Here is a 14481-nt window from a genome sequence, read left to right as displayed (position 1 = left end):
TGTATAGATTGTTTAAAATTCTTGGAATCGTTGTCGATTTCATTAGATATTTATGATTGGTACATCGATAGACAAACTGATACATTTGAGAGAGTTAATTTTCAATTATTTTTATAGTTTTCGAGATATGCGCCATACGAAAATCAGTCTTAATACCATATATGTATATAAAAAAATATAAATAAAGTTAGTAAGCTAACAATAGCAAGGCTTACAATGAGATTCTGCCATCTAAATGGATGAATACATTCTACATAGTTTTTTCTAAAGCTTTATCTCTTGTTAATAATATAGGTAACTTATGATATATGACTTTTTCTCCAATTCTTACTATTTTACTAGTTAAAAAATGTTTTTAAATGATAATACATCAGTCAGTTTATATGTGGCAAGACCGATAAATTGTCATTTGTGCAATCCTACATTATGCTTGTGACATTGAAACGTCAAGCTACTTCCAACTGCAGTGTGCTTTTATAAATCGACGTTTTCAAAATTTTGGTTCACATGTTGTTTTTTCTTTGATAAAATATTTCAAAATACTAAATACTGATTTAAAATGGCCGACACTAGTAACAAAGAAGGTTCTTCAGTTGCAAAAGTACCTATGATCTACGTATGTGGCGGTATGTAATGTACATGATTATTACAATTCATAAATGAAATAGTTCTTTAGTTTTTGGAGTTAGTATAACCATAACATTAACTATACACTAGTATGTTAAAATTCGATTATCTATTACATGCAAAAATATCACTCACTTTATGCTTATTTTCAGAATGCCATAGAGAAAATGAAATAAAACCAAGAGACCCCATAAGATGTAGAGAATGCGGTTACCGGATTATGTACAAGAAACGAACAAAAAGATGTATCCTTTTAAAAATATTTTATGATGTACCTTGAACTTACATAAAGTTGAATTTAAAAATCTTAAAAACAGATCAAAATTGACATACAAACAACAAACACAAAAATTATGATTTTAGAAAAAAAAAATCTATATGGTTAAAGCAAATATTTAGATTGTGTCCACTGACTAACTGAAATACTATTATTTCAGTTCCTATCTTAGATATATGACATTAAGTTGGAAATTCAATGTAGGAACTATATAGTAGTGTGGTAACTATAACCCTTATTCCCCTAGATATAAATAAGGAGTAATCATATTTCTTGAAGTTCCCATAAAGATTCCATGTAATGTACTCTTAAGTCTTATATTGATTTTCAGTAATTGGAGTATGATACTCCACTTTTACCACATACATGGCATGCTTACAAGTTTAATATTTGTTTAAAATAACATGCAATCACTACACTTTTTAAATTGAATTGAATTGAATTCTTGATATATGGTGTTTCGAGTGTGCCAACACTTTTTAAATCTTATATATTATTTCTCTTATGTGAAACTTAATATTACTTATATTTTCCACTTTTAATTTCTCTAATTTTTATGACTCTTTCTCTAACTTTTCTTTTTTTTAATGTTTGTTATCTCAGAACTTTTGTCTAAGTGAATGGTTTTGGATGATTCTTTTTTTATTGTGTGGTGCCATTTTAATTTTGTCAATTTCTGACAATGATAACCATGAGAAAATCACATAAGTCTTAAATTTGCATTAACTATGTGCGCAACTAATGGATAAATAACTCATAATGCAGTCCTCTATAAACAATAACCTAGCCAAATTTCACAGTCGTCCATCCCCATAAGTTTTCTTAAGGTGTACTAATTTTTTTTTCATGTATATATAGATGTGCGCATTGTGTATTTATCTATCTACATAAAATAGACATCTCTATTTTAGATTAAAAGCAATACCAGCATGATATTAACACTTGATCAGAATCTAGTTGTGTATGCAGTTTTCGTATGCCTAACACTCTTTTCTTTCTTCTTTCTCTCAGCTTTTTTAAATATTATTTTCTATTACTTGCAAATAAATTATAACAACGAAAATACTACATATACTTTTTTTAGCTTAAAGCTAAATTCCCCAGTTAGCAAGTTAGATGGGAAGAAACTTTGTATTAAGATACTTCACACATTCTGGACATGCCTGTCTTCAATGCACTTTGCCTACTTACCCTGAGTGAGAAAATTAATATAACTCATTGCTTAGAGTGGGAATCGAACAATGAAACACCTGTAATAATACGCTGTGTCTCTACGCCACGCCGAATTATCTATATGTAATGTATGTTTATGTCAAGTTCACTTGAATATGCTTTTGCATGCTTTTATATTGTTCAAAATTTCTTTAACTGAAAAATTCAGTGGTTGTCTTCGATGCTCGGTGATATGAAGAAAATAAAAATAAACATTATAATTTTACAATTACTTTAATCTTATCTATATAAAATATTCATCCATATAATGTATAGTAAAAACAATAAATGGGCAAATATTTGACTTGTAATTCTTTTCACCCTTTTTCCTTTTGTATGTACAAACTACACAGCAGATTTCATTTATGTTGCTTAATTTAACATGCTTACGTCATACATGTATTATGTAAGAACATTTGAAATAAAAAAGAACTAGTTATTAGCTATGCTAATAAAAGTATTATTAGATAATATGTTACAATGCTTGTAAAACAGTAACGACACTAAGATAGAGCAATGATATGTGTGTCCATTTATAGATTATAACACACTCAAATAACAGATACATTCTCTTTTGTAGATTAGTAATTTGGAATATAAATAGTATTTGTGAATACTCATACAATGTTTATAACACAAAATACAATTAACACAGGAATAAATCGTAACATTTTACAATATAGCCTACTTTATAACTATTACAAAATTTTGAATAAATACGATTATGAATATAAAAAAAGAATATGTAACTACAAAAATATGTTATTCTTACAATGTAATAAGTATGTAAAGTTATATAAAACTTATTAGGCCTAACATTATGTATATAATATTTCTATTAAAGAGATAAAACTGTATGCAAGTCATTAGTCAGCTTAAGATGTAATTACATTAGTCAAATATTTACCCAAATGAAGAGTAACTAGTATAAAACAAATATCTAGCACAAGTACTATTTTTTTCGATATGGAAGACTCTTCAAAATATCTTAATTTCATTTATGGAAGTTGATATGCCAATTACATTAAAAGATACTTTAAAGGATTTTTGGAAGTAGTAGTTTTTCAGTGTAAATAAAATGTAGTATATATTTTATAAAAATACATACAAAAGAGTAATTACTATAGTAGTACACTTTTAAAATGTAATATGTTTCATTGATATTTCAAGCTTTATCTTAATCGTGGACCACATATTTCTAACGTTTGAATGACATAAAGGAAAGTCCTAACCCATTTTTTGCATCAAATCCAAGAACACTTAATAATATCCTCATAGATTCTATTTAGAGCTATAAGTAATAATATGTAAGCCTTATACTGGAAGCAATATAACAATATTAAAATTAATTCAATTTGAGATATTTACATGATAGTCTCCAGAACCACAATATATAACATAAAATACAAATATGTATATAATTAAAGCGCATCATTTTGTTTTCACACACATCTGAGTTAAACCCCAGTATGAATAATTACATCTTAAATTAATAATAAAAACAAAATTGCACATAAAAATATTCTACTTAGTTTAATTTTGGCACTAATTATCTGTGGCACTATAGTTAACTTGTCTGTTCGTTTCTTGATTTTCACAATTTTCAATAGTTTTTATCTCAGTATCTTTAACACTGTCACAAGTTTTATCAGAGATCACAGCGTCTTCGTCTTCGGATGAGTCTCTGCCCGCCAGGGGCAGTGCCGGACCTGCGCTGGGCTCCCGGTATTCTAACTTCGTAGGATCTTTTTCATGGAGTTTTCTTGCTAGAGACTGTAAACTGGCCAACGAGCTGGCGCAATCTGTTGTATCAATATCTGTTAAACTTAGGCCAGCTCGCTCAATCTCCGTAAAAGTACCAAATGGCAGTTTAAATAGACACTCGAGCCGCATAACATGCATTTTGCTTCGTAGGTGCTTTGCCAAGTGCCCGTGTATTCTGAAAGCAATGTTGCAATCAGAACAACGGAATGGACGTGGATTAAACGACGTCGCGGCACCAAATGTAGATGTCATCGACACTTTATTATGGTGAGAGCCAGAACGTTCGTGCTTTTGAAGATGTCCCCTGGTACGGAAGCTGACGGCGCATACGCTACATCTAAACGGCCGTTCCATATAATGTATGTTTAAATGCAGTCTTAACTGAGATGGCTTAGTAAATGTCTTGTTACAAAAGTCACAAACTCTGCGCCCGTCTTCCATCAATTTTCCAGGTGAATAAGGCATACCTTCAAAATCTTTGCCTTTAGTGACTTTAAAAGCTACGCCCCCAACCCCGATGACTACTTTGGGCGCAACAGAATCATATTCTGAAGGCGCCAATTTCATGTTATCACTATCGAAGTCGTCCATTTTAGTTTTATCTTCCATAACTTTGCCGCTATTACTATCGTCGCTCGACAAATCGGGATGATTTGGTATAGGGTCATCGAGAGTTTTCATTATTCGAGCCTGTTTTAAATATTCTGATACTACATGCTTAGCGTTTTCAGAATTACCAGGAGTTCGTGATCTTGTGTCGCTGTTGGTCGAATTTTGCGAATGTTCATGGTAAATATTATCATCTTTATGAGTGTTAGAATTTACAGCATCATTAGCATTGGTCACTTTTAAATTGTTATTACATGTAGTGGTTAATGAATTGGAACTTTTCTTATTATTATCGCCCCCCTCCTCTAAATACAGAGAATTTTCTAGTTCAATTTTTCTTAATTTAGCATTGCTAGTAAACTGACTTTGTTTAATTTTTGTGTCTAAAAGGGCTCGTTCAGTTAAATATGTATGTAACATTGGCTCCCCATTTACCCACTGACTTTGATGTTGCGGTAACTTGGCGGTATTGGACGCCAACGACGCTAATACACTTGATTCGCGAGCAGTGGGTATCTCTGCTAAACCTGCGCTTGAAGGAGTTTTTAATTCGTTTTTGCTTAGGTCCATTGGTTCGTTATCGACGTCCATCCTAGTATCTATTACTGGAGTCTGTACAACTTGTACTGTCTCGGAAGTAATATCCGCCATACTGTCTAGTAACATAGGAGTATATGGATAGGTGGTTGGTCGCGCACTCGTTATGAGACCCGGTGTAGCAGACGTTGCTGGTCGACTGCTACCCAAGGATAACAAACAGTGGGCAGCTTCATGTTCCGGTAAACGAGACTTGCAAGTTTCTGTATCTGGAAAAATCAATCCAAAGTTGAACCCATAAAACTTCTAAAAAATCCATCGATATATAACAAAGCATGTGATTTAAAGACAATAATATCTACAGCTTACCACTTGATTCAGTTTCCCCCTCGTTTCCCTCATCTCCTTCAGAATCCGTATCATCATCCGTTTCGCCTGAGCATTGTGCCATTTCAGGGCCATCCATGTCGTTGCCCTCGTTCGGGTTTATGCCTAGTTCGCAGCATTTTTTATAATGAGCTTTACTTTTCATATGTTTTGTTAAGTTGCCTTTTGTTTTAAAACTGAAAATTTAAAATATTAATTATTATGATGACATACAAACACGACTTATAACATGAAAGCAATCAAGATTTGAAATAATTACCTAAAAACGCAATGTATGCAAGTGTAAGGACGCACATCGGTGTGTGTTCGAATGTGTTTCTTCAACATAGACGGTTTCTTACAACGAATTCCACATTCCGAACATACATAGCGTCCTCTACCACGTCCACGAACATACGTATATTCTTCATTACTTTCGAAACCTCCTGCTAACTCTTTTTTAGGTATTGCTTGATTTTCAGCGTTTTTCAAGTCTTCCGATTTTTTTGCATCTATTAGCTGTAAAGTCTGAAATGTAAAACATAAAATAACAACAAAATAACCAAAACATTAGATAAATATCACAATAAATGTAAAAAAGCCAGTAAAATCATTAATATAAAAAGTAAACAACAAACCATATGAAATTATGTATTTACTTATGAATAGATAAACATGATAACTTTATATTTTTATTTAAAATGTTTATTGTAATATAACACTTAAAAAGTCGTGTGTAGTAAATAATTTCAAGCTAGTCAATTTTGTTGAAAATTAAATGATAGCATAATTTTTAATCAGTGGCGGACGGACATGTGCAAGTTTTATTCACTAAAGTGATAATAATAATATATAAGAATTACTTTATGATGCGCGACATCATTAAATCAAATAGATGACGCTCTGATTGTCTAATTATAAAATTAAATATTAAAATTATATATATATCTATACTAATATAATAAAGCGGAAGAGTTTGTTTGTTTGTTTGTTTGTTTGAACGCTAGGATCTCTCCATCTACTGGTCCGATTTACATTGTTTTTGTTTTGTATGAAAGCTGCATTGTTCAGAAGTGCTATAGGCTATATAACATTACATTATACATATAAACTAATATATTTTAAGGTACTTTCTAATTTGACATGCTATTTATTCTGCCATGTTAATAACAACCGTCGCGTCGCTACGCAACCGTTACCGCTACATTTTGATATTAATCCTTATGAAAATAAATATTACAGTCACTTTTAGACTCGACTAGATTGAAATTATAGTTTACTGTATAACATACTAATAAATAATTAAGGAGATGTCACTGATTCGAAATGACCTAGCGTACGGGCGGCATAGTATGACCTACGCGAAAATATTCTTATAGTTCAAGCAGGCGTAGCCGCGTCCGGGTCCACTAGTATATATATATATATATATATATATATACAGAGTGGAAGTATCAGCGAGCCATTTATGAAAACAGCATATACACGGTTAATATTTCAAACCCATATCTAAAGAAATTAATCAAGATGTCTCAACAGACTGGACGTAGGATTTTTTTTTTCATTTAGGGATTTTTGTCCATATGGGATTTTATTTTACAACGATAATTTTATTATTTATTTTATTTGAATAAAAACTTTTTCAATTTTGGGAAAAAAAAATTGTATTAGGCTTTTATAGAGTAGTTAAAACTGTGGTTTCATTTAATGTGGTGCTGACACTTCCACCTGTATCTAATCGATATTACATAAAAGGCCACTAAAGTAGGACAGGTTACTACTTCATTATTTAATTAGAGGATATAACGACAATAAGTAGTAGGATTGTAGTACACAATAAATACGAAAACAAGTGAATGAACGGGCGAACATTACTTTTCTATTTTAATATGTAAATACTATTTGTATAATAATTATAAGCAATTTATAATAATATTAATCTAGCCTGAGTTTATTTATACCTGTTTGCCGTCCTTCGAATTTTTATTCCATTGCGATGAATGAGTCAATATGAGATCCTGTTTAATCACAGCGACGGCCACGTTTTGCGGTCGATGACGTGAGTCATATAAAGACATAGCAGACGATGCTGACAGTCCCAGCGGGTCTGGCGTCAGCTCAGATAATAACTGTAAACATATTCATGCTCTTACTACACATTTAACAATAACACTACATGATCACCATTCAATAGCTCAATTATAATTACCTGCCAATTACTGTACATGGACAGAAAATGTTGATTCGGTACATATGTCGGCTGTGGCCGATTTATTGTGCAGTAAAAAACTTTCGTTGAGCATTTGAGACCTAAATAGGTATATGCATTGCCATTTAAGTAAAGTTGACCGTATGCTTTAGCCGGACGGGGGGTTTCTGGAGACACTAAAGGCATTGTGTTTGCATTCGGTGTGATCCCGTGATGCCTCTTTGGAGTGAAAGTTCCTGGCTTTAGTGGCAGAGTAGAAGGTCGCAAAAATTTTGGTTTTCGTTCTTCTGTAACAGGCTTTGCGGCTACATTTTTTTGAAAATAAGATGTCTCAGATCTCTCATTTTGAATGGAGACAGAAGTTTCAATTTCTTGTTCATTACAATTTTTTTGGACCTCCGTAGAACTTTGAATTTGATTATTATAGATCTCAGATTTAGTTATAAAATTTTCGAAATTAAAATTTTTAATTTCATTTTCAGATTTAATATCTACAATTTTGGAAGAAAGATTTAAATTAGCGTCTTTATTTTTTGCTTTACTTGACAAATAATTCGTATTCTCTTTTAAAACCGGGGTTCTGGATAGACTATCAGCATTTCGTTTAACACTTGCATCACTACGCACCGTCGTTCTTGTATTATTTATTAAAAAGGTTTTCCCTGAGATAGGCTCATCTATGTGTTTTATCCTAATAATTGGAACAGTAGAGCTGTTCTGAACTTCGGGACCATAATTCTTTTGAGAATTAATTCTTTCTATATCTGGATGTGACTTCATATTTGGACTTCTGGTATGAAGAATTCTGTCGTAGTTTATAACTGACGATCCTTTAGCTGAATGTATATTATACGATATATTTTCTTGGAGGTTCTCATATGTAGTCGTTATTGTATTTTTATAGCTATCATTAGTTTTTATTTGTGAACTCGGATTCCCCATATATAAACCGGGCGTATTTGGACCTGGTATACCAGGTACATGAGGTATTAATTTTCCACCGTGCAATATGGTTGTAGCGCCATTTGGAGAAGACGTCGGACTTAGAGGAGGTAAAGTTAAGGGATTATAAGCTGTTATAGCACTAAGAGGTGGAAACTGGAAGTGCGTTATATCATGAATGCCTATCAAGTTTGCACTCTGAGGATTCGGTGTTGATACAGGTGCTCTAGGAGTTTGATTTTGCGGGGTCGAAATTAATTCCTTTGGTGTAGGTGGATTATGAACAATAGTACCACCAGAATGTAACCCTGATCTTACAACGACACTACTCGCCTCAGAATCATTTGCGTACTTTGAAGGCGAGAGATTTTGATGTATTAAAATAGGAGATAATTGCGTTTTGCTTGGTTCTATACGTAATGTTGTTGTACTACCCGAATGGTCGACTATTTTTACTTCTCCGCCAAACATTTGTAGCGAGGTAGAATTATGTCTAATGTGTGGTGAAATTTCCTCCATAGATCTTAATGCTACTGAATTAACTTCCATGCATCTAAGTTTTGGTTGCGAGTATAAATCATTTGTACGAGGCGAGCTATTATCCATTAATCTTGGACTATAAGTGTCTCTGCTATCAAGTCTCCGTTTTGGGCTAGATTCTTTGGATTTAAGCTTTAAGCTTTCAGTCTTCTTCTTAAACTCTGATGGAATTCTAGTATCTACGAGTCTTGTATTCCCAAGAAGCGGGCCTGGGGATGGCAATGGGGCAATTATGTCATTACCTTCTGGCTTCATAATCACTAAATTATCCGGCTTGTTTTTAAGGGGTGGTGATTTTGTAGCTATGTTCATTCTGGGAGAAGGGCTCATTGGATTTTCTGGTAAGCGAACATTAATAGAATTACTTCTTACATACATGTTTTCAGGTCTTACATTTTTCAAATCCTTATGAGATAATGTTGAATTGTTACTTATGTTTCCCTTACAATAGTACAATCTATGTATATCTAAATTATCAGCACTTCTATAAACTATTTGACATAGGGGGCAAACATATAGAGTTCCTAATCCATCAGCTAATTCATTTGTTAAAGAGTTAAGTCCATTGGCTTTTGTTTTAAGCAAAAGATCTTTTATTATTGAACCCTCAGGATTTAGGGGATGTTTATGGTCTTCAACAAGTTGAGCGAAGCTTTCTGAATGTGACCGCTTCCTTAATATGTTATTATCAGTTTCGTAAGTCTGTTTTGTTAAATTTAATGGAGTAATTTCAGATTTAATCTCTACATCGCTTAAAAACATTTTGTTCTTTTCCGCTATCTGCTTAATTTTACCATATTTTTTTTGTAAAGGAGTCTCAATGACATCAACAATGGCTTCATTATCTGATATAATTTTCGAGATATGTTCCGTAAGAAAATCTGCATTTTGAGAAATAGATCTCTTTATCTTATCTTTTTCTTCGCTTGGTTGATAAAATGCAGCTCTAAATTTGGGTTTGTAAATCAACGCTTTAGATTTCTTGTTGTCTGTTAACGAACAAACGGTACTTACAGATGCATTATCACTTGGTAATTCAGGTGAGGAAAATTCATTACATCTGTTATTTTCTAAACGAATTATAGAAGCATCTGAACCAGCATCAGATATCGAAGTAGGTGGTATCGATGTATCACTTTCTGAATCACCAGATAAATCTTCTTCATTTATTGTTGTAGCTACGTCTCCTCCTTGTGATCTTAAAGCGTGAGTTCTTGATCTACGATGCTTATATAAATTTGATTTGGTTTTAAAAGCAAATCCACAAGGTATGCAAGGATACGGTCGCTCATTAGTATGAGCTCTGATATGTTTTTGTAAAACTGAAGGTTTGGCACATGATATTTTACAATATGGGCAAACATACCGCCCGGAACCACCACTGTACGTTTCTTTTATAAAATCATTTTCAAGGATTTCAGTCTTATTTAAAAATTCTTCAGAAAAACTGGTTTTACCAGAAATTTGAACTAAATTATTTACATCGCTAAATCTAATATTTTCATCGTTATAATTAGTTTGTACATGTTTCTCCATTTCTATGTTTTGCCTATCATATTTATCTTTAATCTTTTCTATTTCAGGATGAGCTGCTGCAATACTTCTATTTGTAATTGTATGACTACTCGCTACATGTGTAATGCTTGTTTCTTTCTGACTGCTTTCTTCTCCTTTAATCGAATTATTTGGGAGTGGCGATAATGTAGATGCCATTTTTTTAAACTTTTTGTGTAAATAGCTGTGATCATTGTTATTAGAAAAATTAATATCTAAACGTTTTTCTTGAGTTAGCGGCATCCTTATACGCGACGTTTATACCTGGAACAACATATTTTTAATTATTGATACTATCGTTTTATCTTTCCAATTAAACTAACACATTCCAAATCATTTATTGAATTCATAATTATTTATTATAAGGCCAGTCATAGCACAGGGACACAAGCGTATGACTGTAAACACCACAGGTTTTAGTTCGAGACCCACTCGAGCAAATGAAATATTTAATATTTTTATTACTTTGCTCTGGTGTCGAGGCAAAGCGTGGCTGCTGTGTGAGGGGCACAGCGTGGAGCTACAACCAAAAATATTATAAGTAATAGTAATTAAAATTTTAGAAAAAGTAATATTTTATGCTAAAAGCAAGGACAATTTTATTAAAAGTAAAATAAAATACTTCTCTTATTTAATAACGTACGGGTTCGCTGAGCAACTTAGCTAATGTTAGCAGGTTTGTGCTATTTATTAGGCAAGTGTGCTTTATTATTATTATTATTTTTAAAATGGATGAAATATTAGTTATAGAGAAAAGTGCATTAAAGTTATTTGTTGCGTTATATAGAAAAACAGGAGTTTCTAATTTTTCAAATAAATATTTTTTAACAGTAAATAAGCAATTTAGTGGCATTTTTTTAAAAGTTTTTCGTTTTTATTCATGTATTTTTTTATAAATGTGTTTATTACTTGCATAATTTTGTCCTGAAAGAACTAACACATCATTTAAATTCGCGCAATATAATTTCGTGAAAAGGAGAATTTATGTAGCTATTGATGTAGAGTTGATTACATGTCCTAATTTTGTTAATTTTTTCACATCTTCCTTATTTCGATGCAGACAGAGAATATAATAATAAGATAGGAAAACACTATTATGTTGTCAACTTTCACAATAAAATTTTTCGGATTTTCTAAATAAGATTTTATAGTACTAGACAACCTACATGGTCACAGCAAATATTAGAAATAACTGTTAGTATTTGCGTTAATTGATAAATTACAATATTTTTTACCTTGCGACGTTTAATATGCGTATTTTGGAGCAATCTGTGGTTATAAAAACAAGCTACTATTTGCTATATTTCCTATTTAGTTCTAGATATTTGAAAAGTGCAGTCTAACGCTTTCAATATTTTTTTTATTTACAAGCTTAAAATTAATAATGACCTTCTTGTAATTCGTATTATGGATATCTAATTAAGTTGGACTTAAAATTTTATTCTTAATTTTAATTGAGATCCTTTATATATTAACTGGTTTAGCGACTGGTAAGAGCAAAGACGTGTCTTGATTAATGTATGTCAAGCTCGTATGAAATTGTTTGCATATAATCATAATTATCTTCTCTGCAACTAACGTTAAATATATTCAAAGTTAATCGTCAATAAAAAACATAAAATTAATAATTAAAGCACGAACAAAGTACATAAATACGGACATAATGTTGCTGCTGTTGACGCAACGCGCATGTGCTGCTCTATGTTATGTCTAATAGTACGATGTGACATCATTATGACGTAAGCCGAACTTGCGCCTCGCAAACGAGGATCTCCCCATCTTTGAATCTCAGTATGTTATTTTTAACTTCTCAGCTTCAAAATAAATAACAATACCACTTGATGCATTTCAATTGTTTCGCAAATCAGTAAGAACCAAGAGATTTTCAGATATAAGCTCATATTAATAAAGTTGGAAGATGGGATCAAATTTTATTTTATTAAAAAATAATTAAAGTCATTTCGTCATTTTTATATTATGAATTTTTGATATATTTGATATTAAATATTATAAGCGCTTCAAACGTACAGCGAGCGAGAGATGTGGTTATGCAAGTGTGGGTGTTCATTTAGCTACAATCCAAATACTTGTAGTGGAGTGACGACCTCGCTTCGCGCTCACTCGAGGCATTTGTGGAGGGCTGCGTTGCTGCGTTCCAAGAAGGCGTTACAATTTCTGAGAACCGGAGACAAGCGAGCCGCTCCGCTCGTTTATAGCGAACGGGCAAATAAGCGCAGTACGCATTACGCACACTAATGTACCTGATTGCTCTGTGCTCGGATCGGTGTAACGACATGTCGCCTGAGCTGAGCGAGTGTGCGTGGCTTATTAAAGAGTAGAGCGTGATTGTGCCGTGTACCTTATTCAAAGAATATAGACCAAATTAAACACTTTATATAGCTTACATTTGATATATGTTTATTTTATAACTACATCTCAGACTATCATAGTGTAAAATATTTGAATGCGCTACGGAATATGCAGTTAACTGGTTCTAGGGTGTTATAGAGAACCAAAGATATATTAGAGACAAAGGAATCCCGATAGTCGGCCGCCGCCCGCCGGCCTGGCGCCAAGCCAGGCGGCCCTGGCGACGCCTGTGTCTGCCGCCAGCCTGTTTTGCTCCTACTTATTATATATTCCATTTATCGTATTTTATGTAAAAACGGTTTGTATACCTGCGATCCTGCTCAAGACAATATGTAGAACCCAAAAAATAATAATTTCTTAAAATATTCATTATATTTTTTTCATACCAAATATTGCTCAACTATATGTATATTAGTATTGTAATGTAGAATTCTCGTAGAAATACAATTGCTTTTTATATTTTTTGACAAACTCTTTATATTTATCAATGAAAAAAAATATGTCTGATGTGAATAAAGTTAGAAAGTTTATTTAAAAAAACTAACGTTTATGTTTTGCAAATAAAATATTTTCGACTATTTATTAGACCTTATATTTATTTCAAGGTCACTCTTTGCGTTGTTTATCTTTAATATGGTACTTATTATATAAAAATAGAAGATAAGGTTTTATGAAGATTATAAAATAACTATTAAAGAATAAGAAGTAAATATATAATGTTAGGCCTAATTTCAAGGGGTCTACTTCCTCAGTTGTCCATCGATCGGACACAATTCCTGTGTGAAAACAAACACAGAACGTGGTAAATAGCTTGCAATATCGAAAGGCTGAGCAAGGAAACATGTCTTACCGGCCGCGTAGTATTGAATCAATCCACCATTATATAAAAAGTATCCTCGGTATCATTTGTTTACTTCTCCCGAACATATGTCAACAAGTCCGATAGGCTGCATTTCACCCGCGCGCAAGTGAATCATCGTTAATAATTGCGCGATCCACGCCACGACACACACACTCGCGTACACTCTCGCACCGTCACACTCGTGTCACTAGTCACTGGTCACTGGTCACTACACTTGGGCAGAGGAGCGCTATTCTTTTCACTTATGATAATTAGTGATGTGTACGTAATTTCCTATTTCACAGTGGAGCTTGCAGCGTGAATGTATTTCGGCTGCATGCACAGGAGGAGCGAGCGACGCACGTTACCGCGCCGCGACTGGCTGTTCAACTGTTTTTAGTTGTACTTTGTCGTCGGCTCGTATCGCTCCGTTCCGTTCGGCCGTAGGCAACCCCCGGCCCCCGCGCTGCCCGCAACCCGCGCGCTGCTACCCCCGCCCGCGCCCCCACCCCCGCGGTCGGTCCGGCCGCCTCTCTGACTGTACACGTACAGTGTACACCCACAGCGTACACCCGCGGCCCGACGCTCGCTGTAAGAAGTGATTCATGGCGCGTCTATCTATCTCGTTCCTTC

The 14481-nt window shown here is 33.3% G+C and overlaps 2 protein-coding genes across 2 annotated transcripts; one reads left to right on the top strand and one right to left on the bottom strand.

The window, feature by feature from the left end:
* Positions 1 to 418: 418 nt before the first annotated feature.
* Positions 419 to 2420, top strand: Polr2K (DNA-directed RNA polymerases I, II, and III subunit Rpb12). The gene is made up of 3 exons (XM_085191019.1): positions 419 to 626; positions 780 to 872; positions 2286 to 2420. The coding sequence occupies exons 1-3, from the start codon at positions 560 to 562 to the stop codon at positions 2306 to 2308; spliced, it is 183 nt and encodes a 60-aa protein (XP_085047145.1). The 5' UTR covers positions 419 to 559; the 3' UTR covers positions 2309 to 2420.
* shn (zinc finger protein schnurri) lies at positions 2332 to 14249 on the bottom strand. The gene is made up of 6 exons (XM_085191018.1): positions 13858 to 14249; positions 7602 to 10901; positions 7354 to 7521; positions 5673 to 5920; positions 5396 to 5589; positions 2332 to 5295 (listed from the first exon to the last, which is right to left on the bottom strand). The coding sequence occupies exons 2-6, from the start codon at positions 10878 to 10880 to the stop codon at positions 3662 to 3664; spliced, it is 5523 nt and encodes a 1840-aa protein (XP_085047144.1). The 5' UTR covers positions 10881 to 10901; positions 13858 to 14249; the 3' UTR covers positions 2332 to 3661.
* Between the last annotated feature and the right edge of the window lie 232 nt (positions 14250 to 14481).

Source organism: Heliconius melpomene, chromosome 10 (assembly GCF_056956725.1).
Source record: "Heliconius melpomene rosina isolate 202511_hmr_F chromosome 10, ASM5695672v1, whole genome shotgun sequence".
In the NCBI taxonomy this organism is placed as follows: Eukaryota; Metazoa; Arthropoda; class Insecta; order Lepidoptera; family Nymphalidae; genus Heliconius; species Heliconius melpomene.
This window is presented reverse-complemented; position numbering and strand designations above follow the sequence as displayed.

Coding starts and splice junctions, on each gene's coding strand:
- Polr2K (XM_085191019.1), top strand. CDS start 560: ATGGCCGACACTAGTAACAAAGAAGGTTCTTCAGTTGCAAAAGTACCT. Junction 627..779: donor TATGATCTACGTATGTGGCG/GTATGTAATGTA, acceptor GCTTATTTTCAG/AATGCCATAGAGAAAATGAA. Junction 873..2,285: donor CAAGAAACGAACAAAAAGAT/GTATCCTTTTAA, acceptor TGAAAAATTCAG/TGGTTGTCTTCGATGCTCGG.
- shn (XM_085191018.1), bottom strand. CDS start 10,880: ATGCCGCTAACTCAAGAAAAACGTTTAGATATTAATTTTTCTAATAAC. Junction 7,522..7,601: donor CCATGTACAGTAATTGGCAG/GTAATTATAATT, acceptor ATATGTTTACAG/TTATTATCTGAGCTGACGCC. Junction 5,921..7,353: donor ATTCGAAGGACGGCAAACAG/GTATAAATAAAC, acceptor TTTACATTTCAG/ACTTTACAGCTAATAGATGC.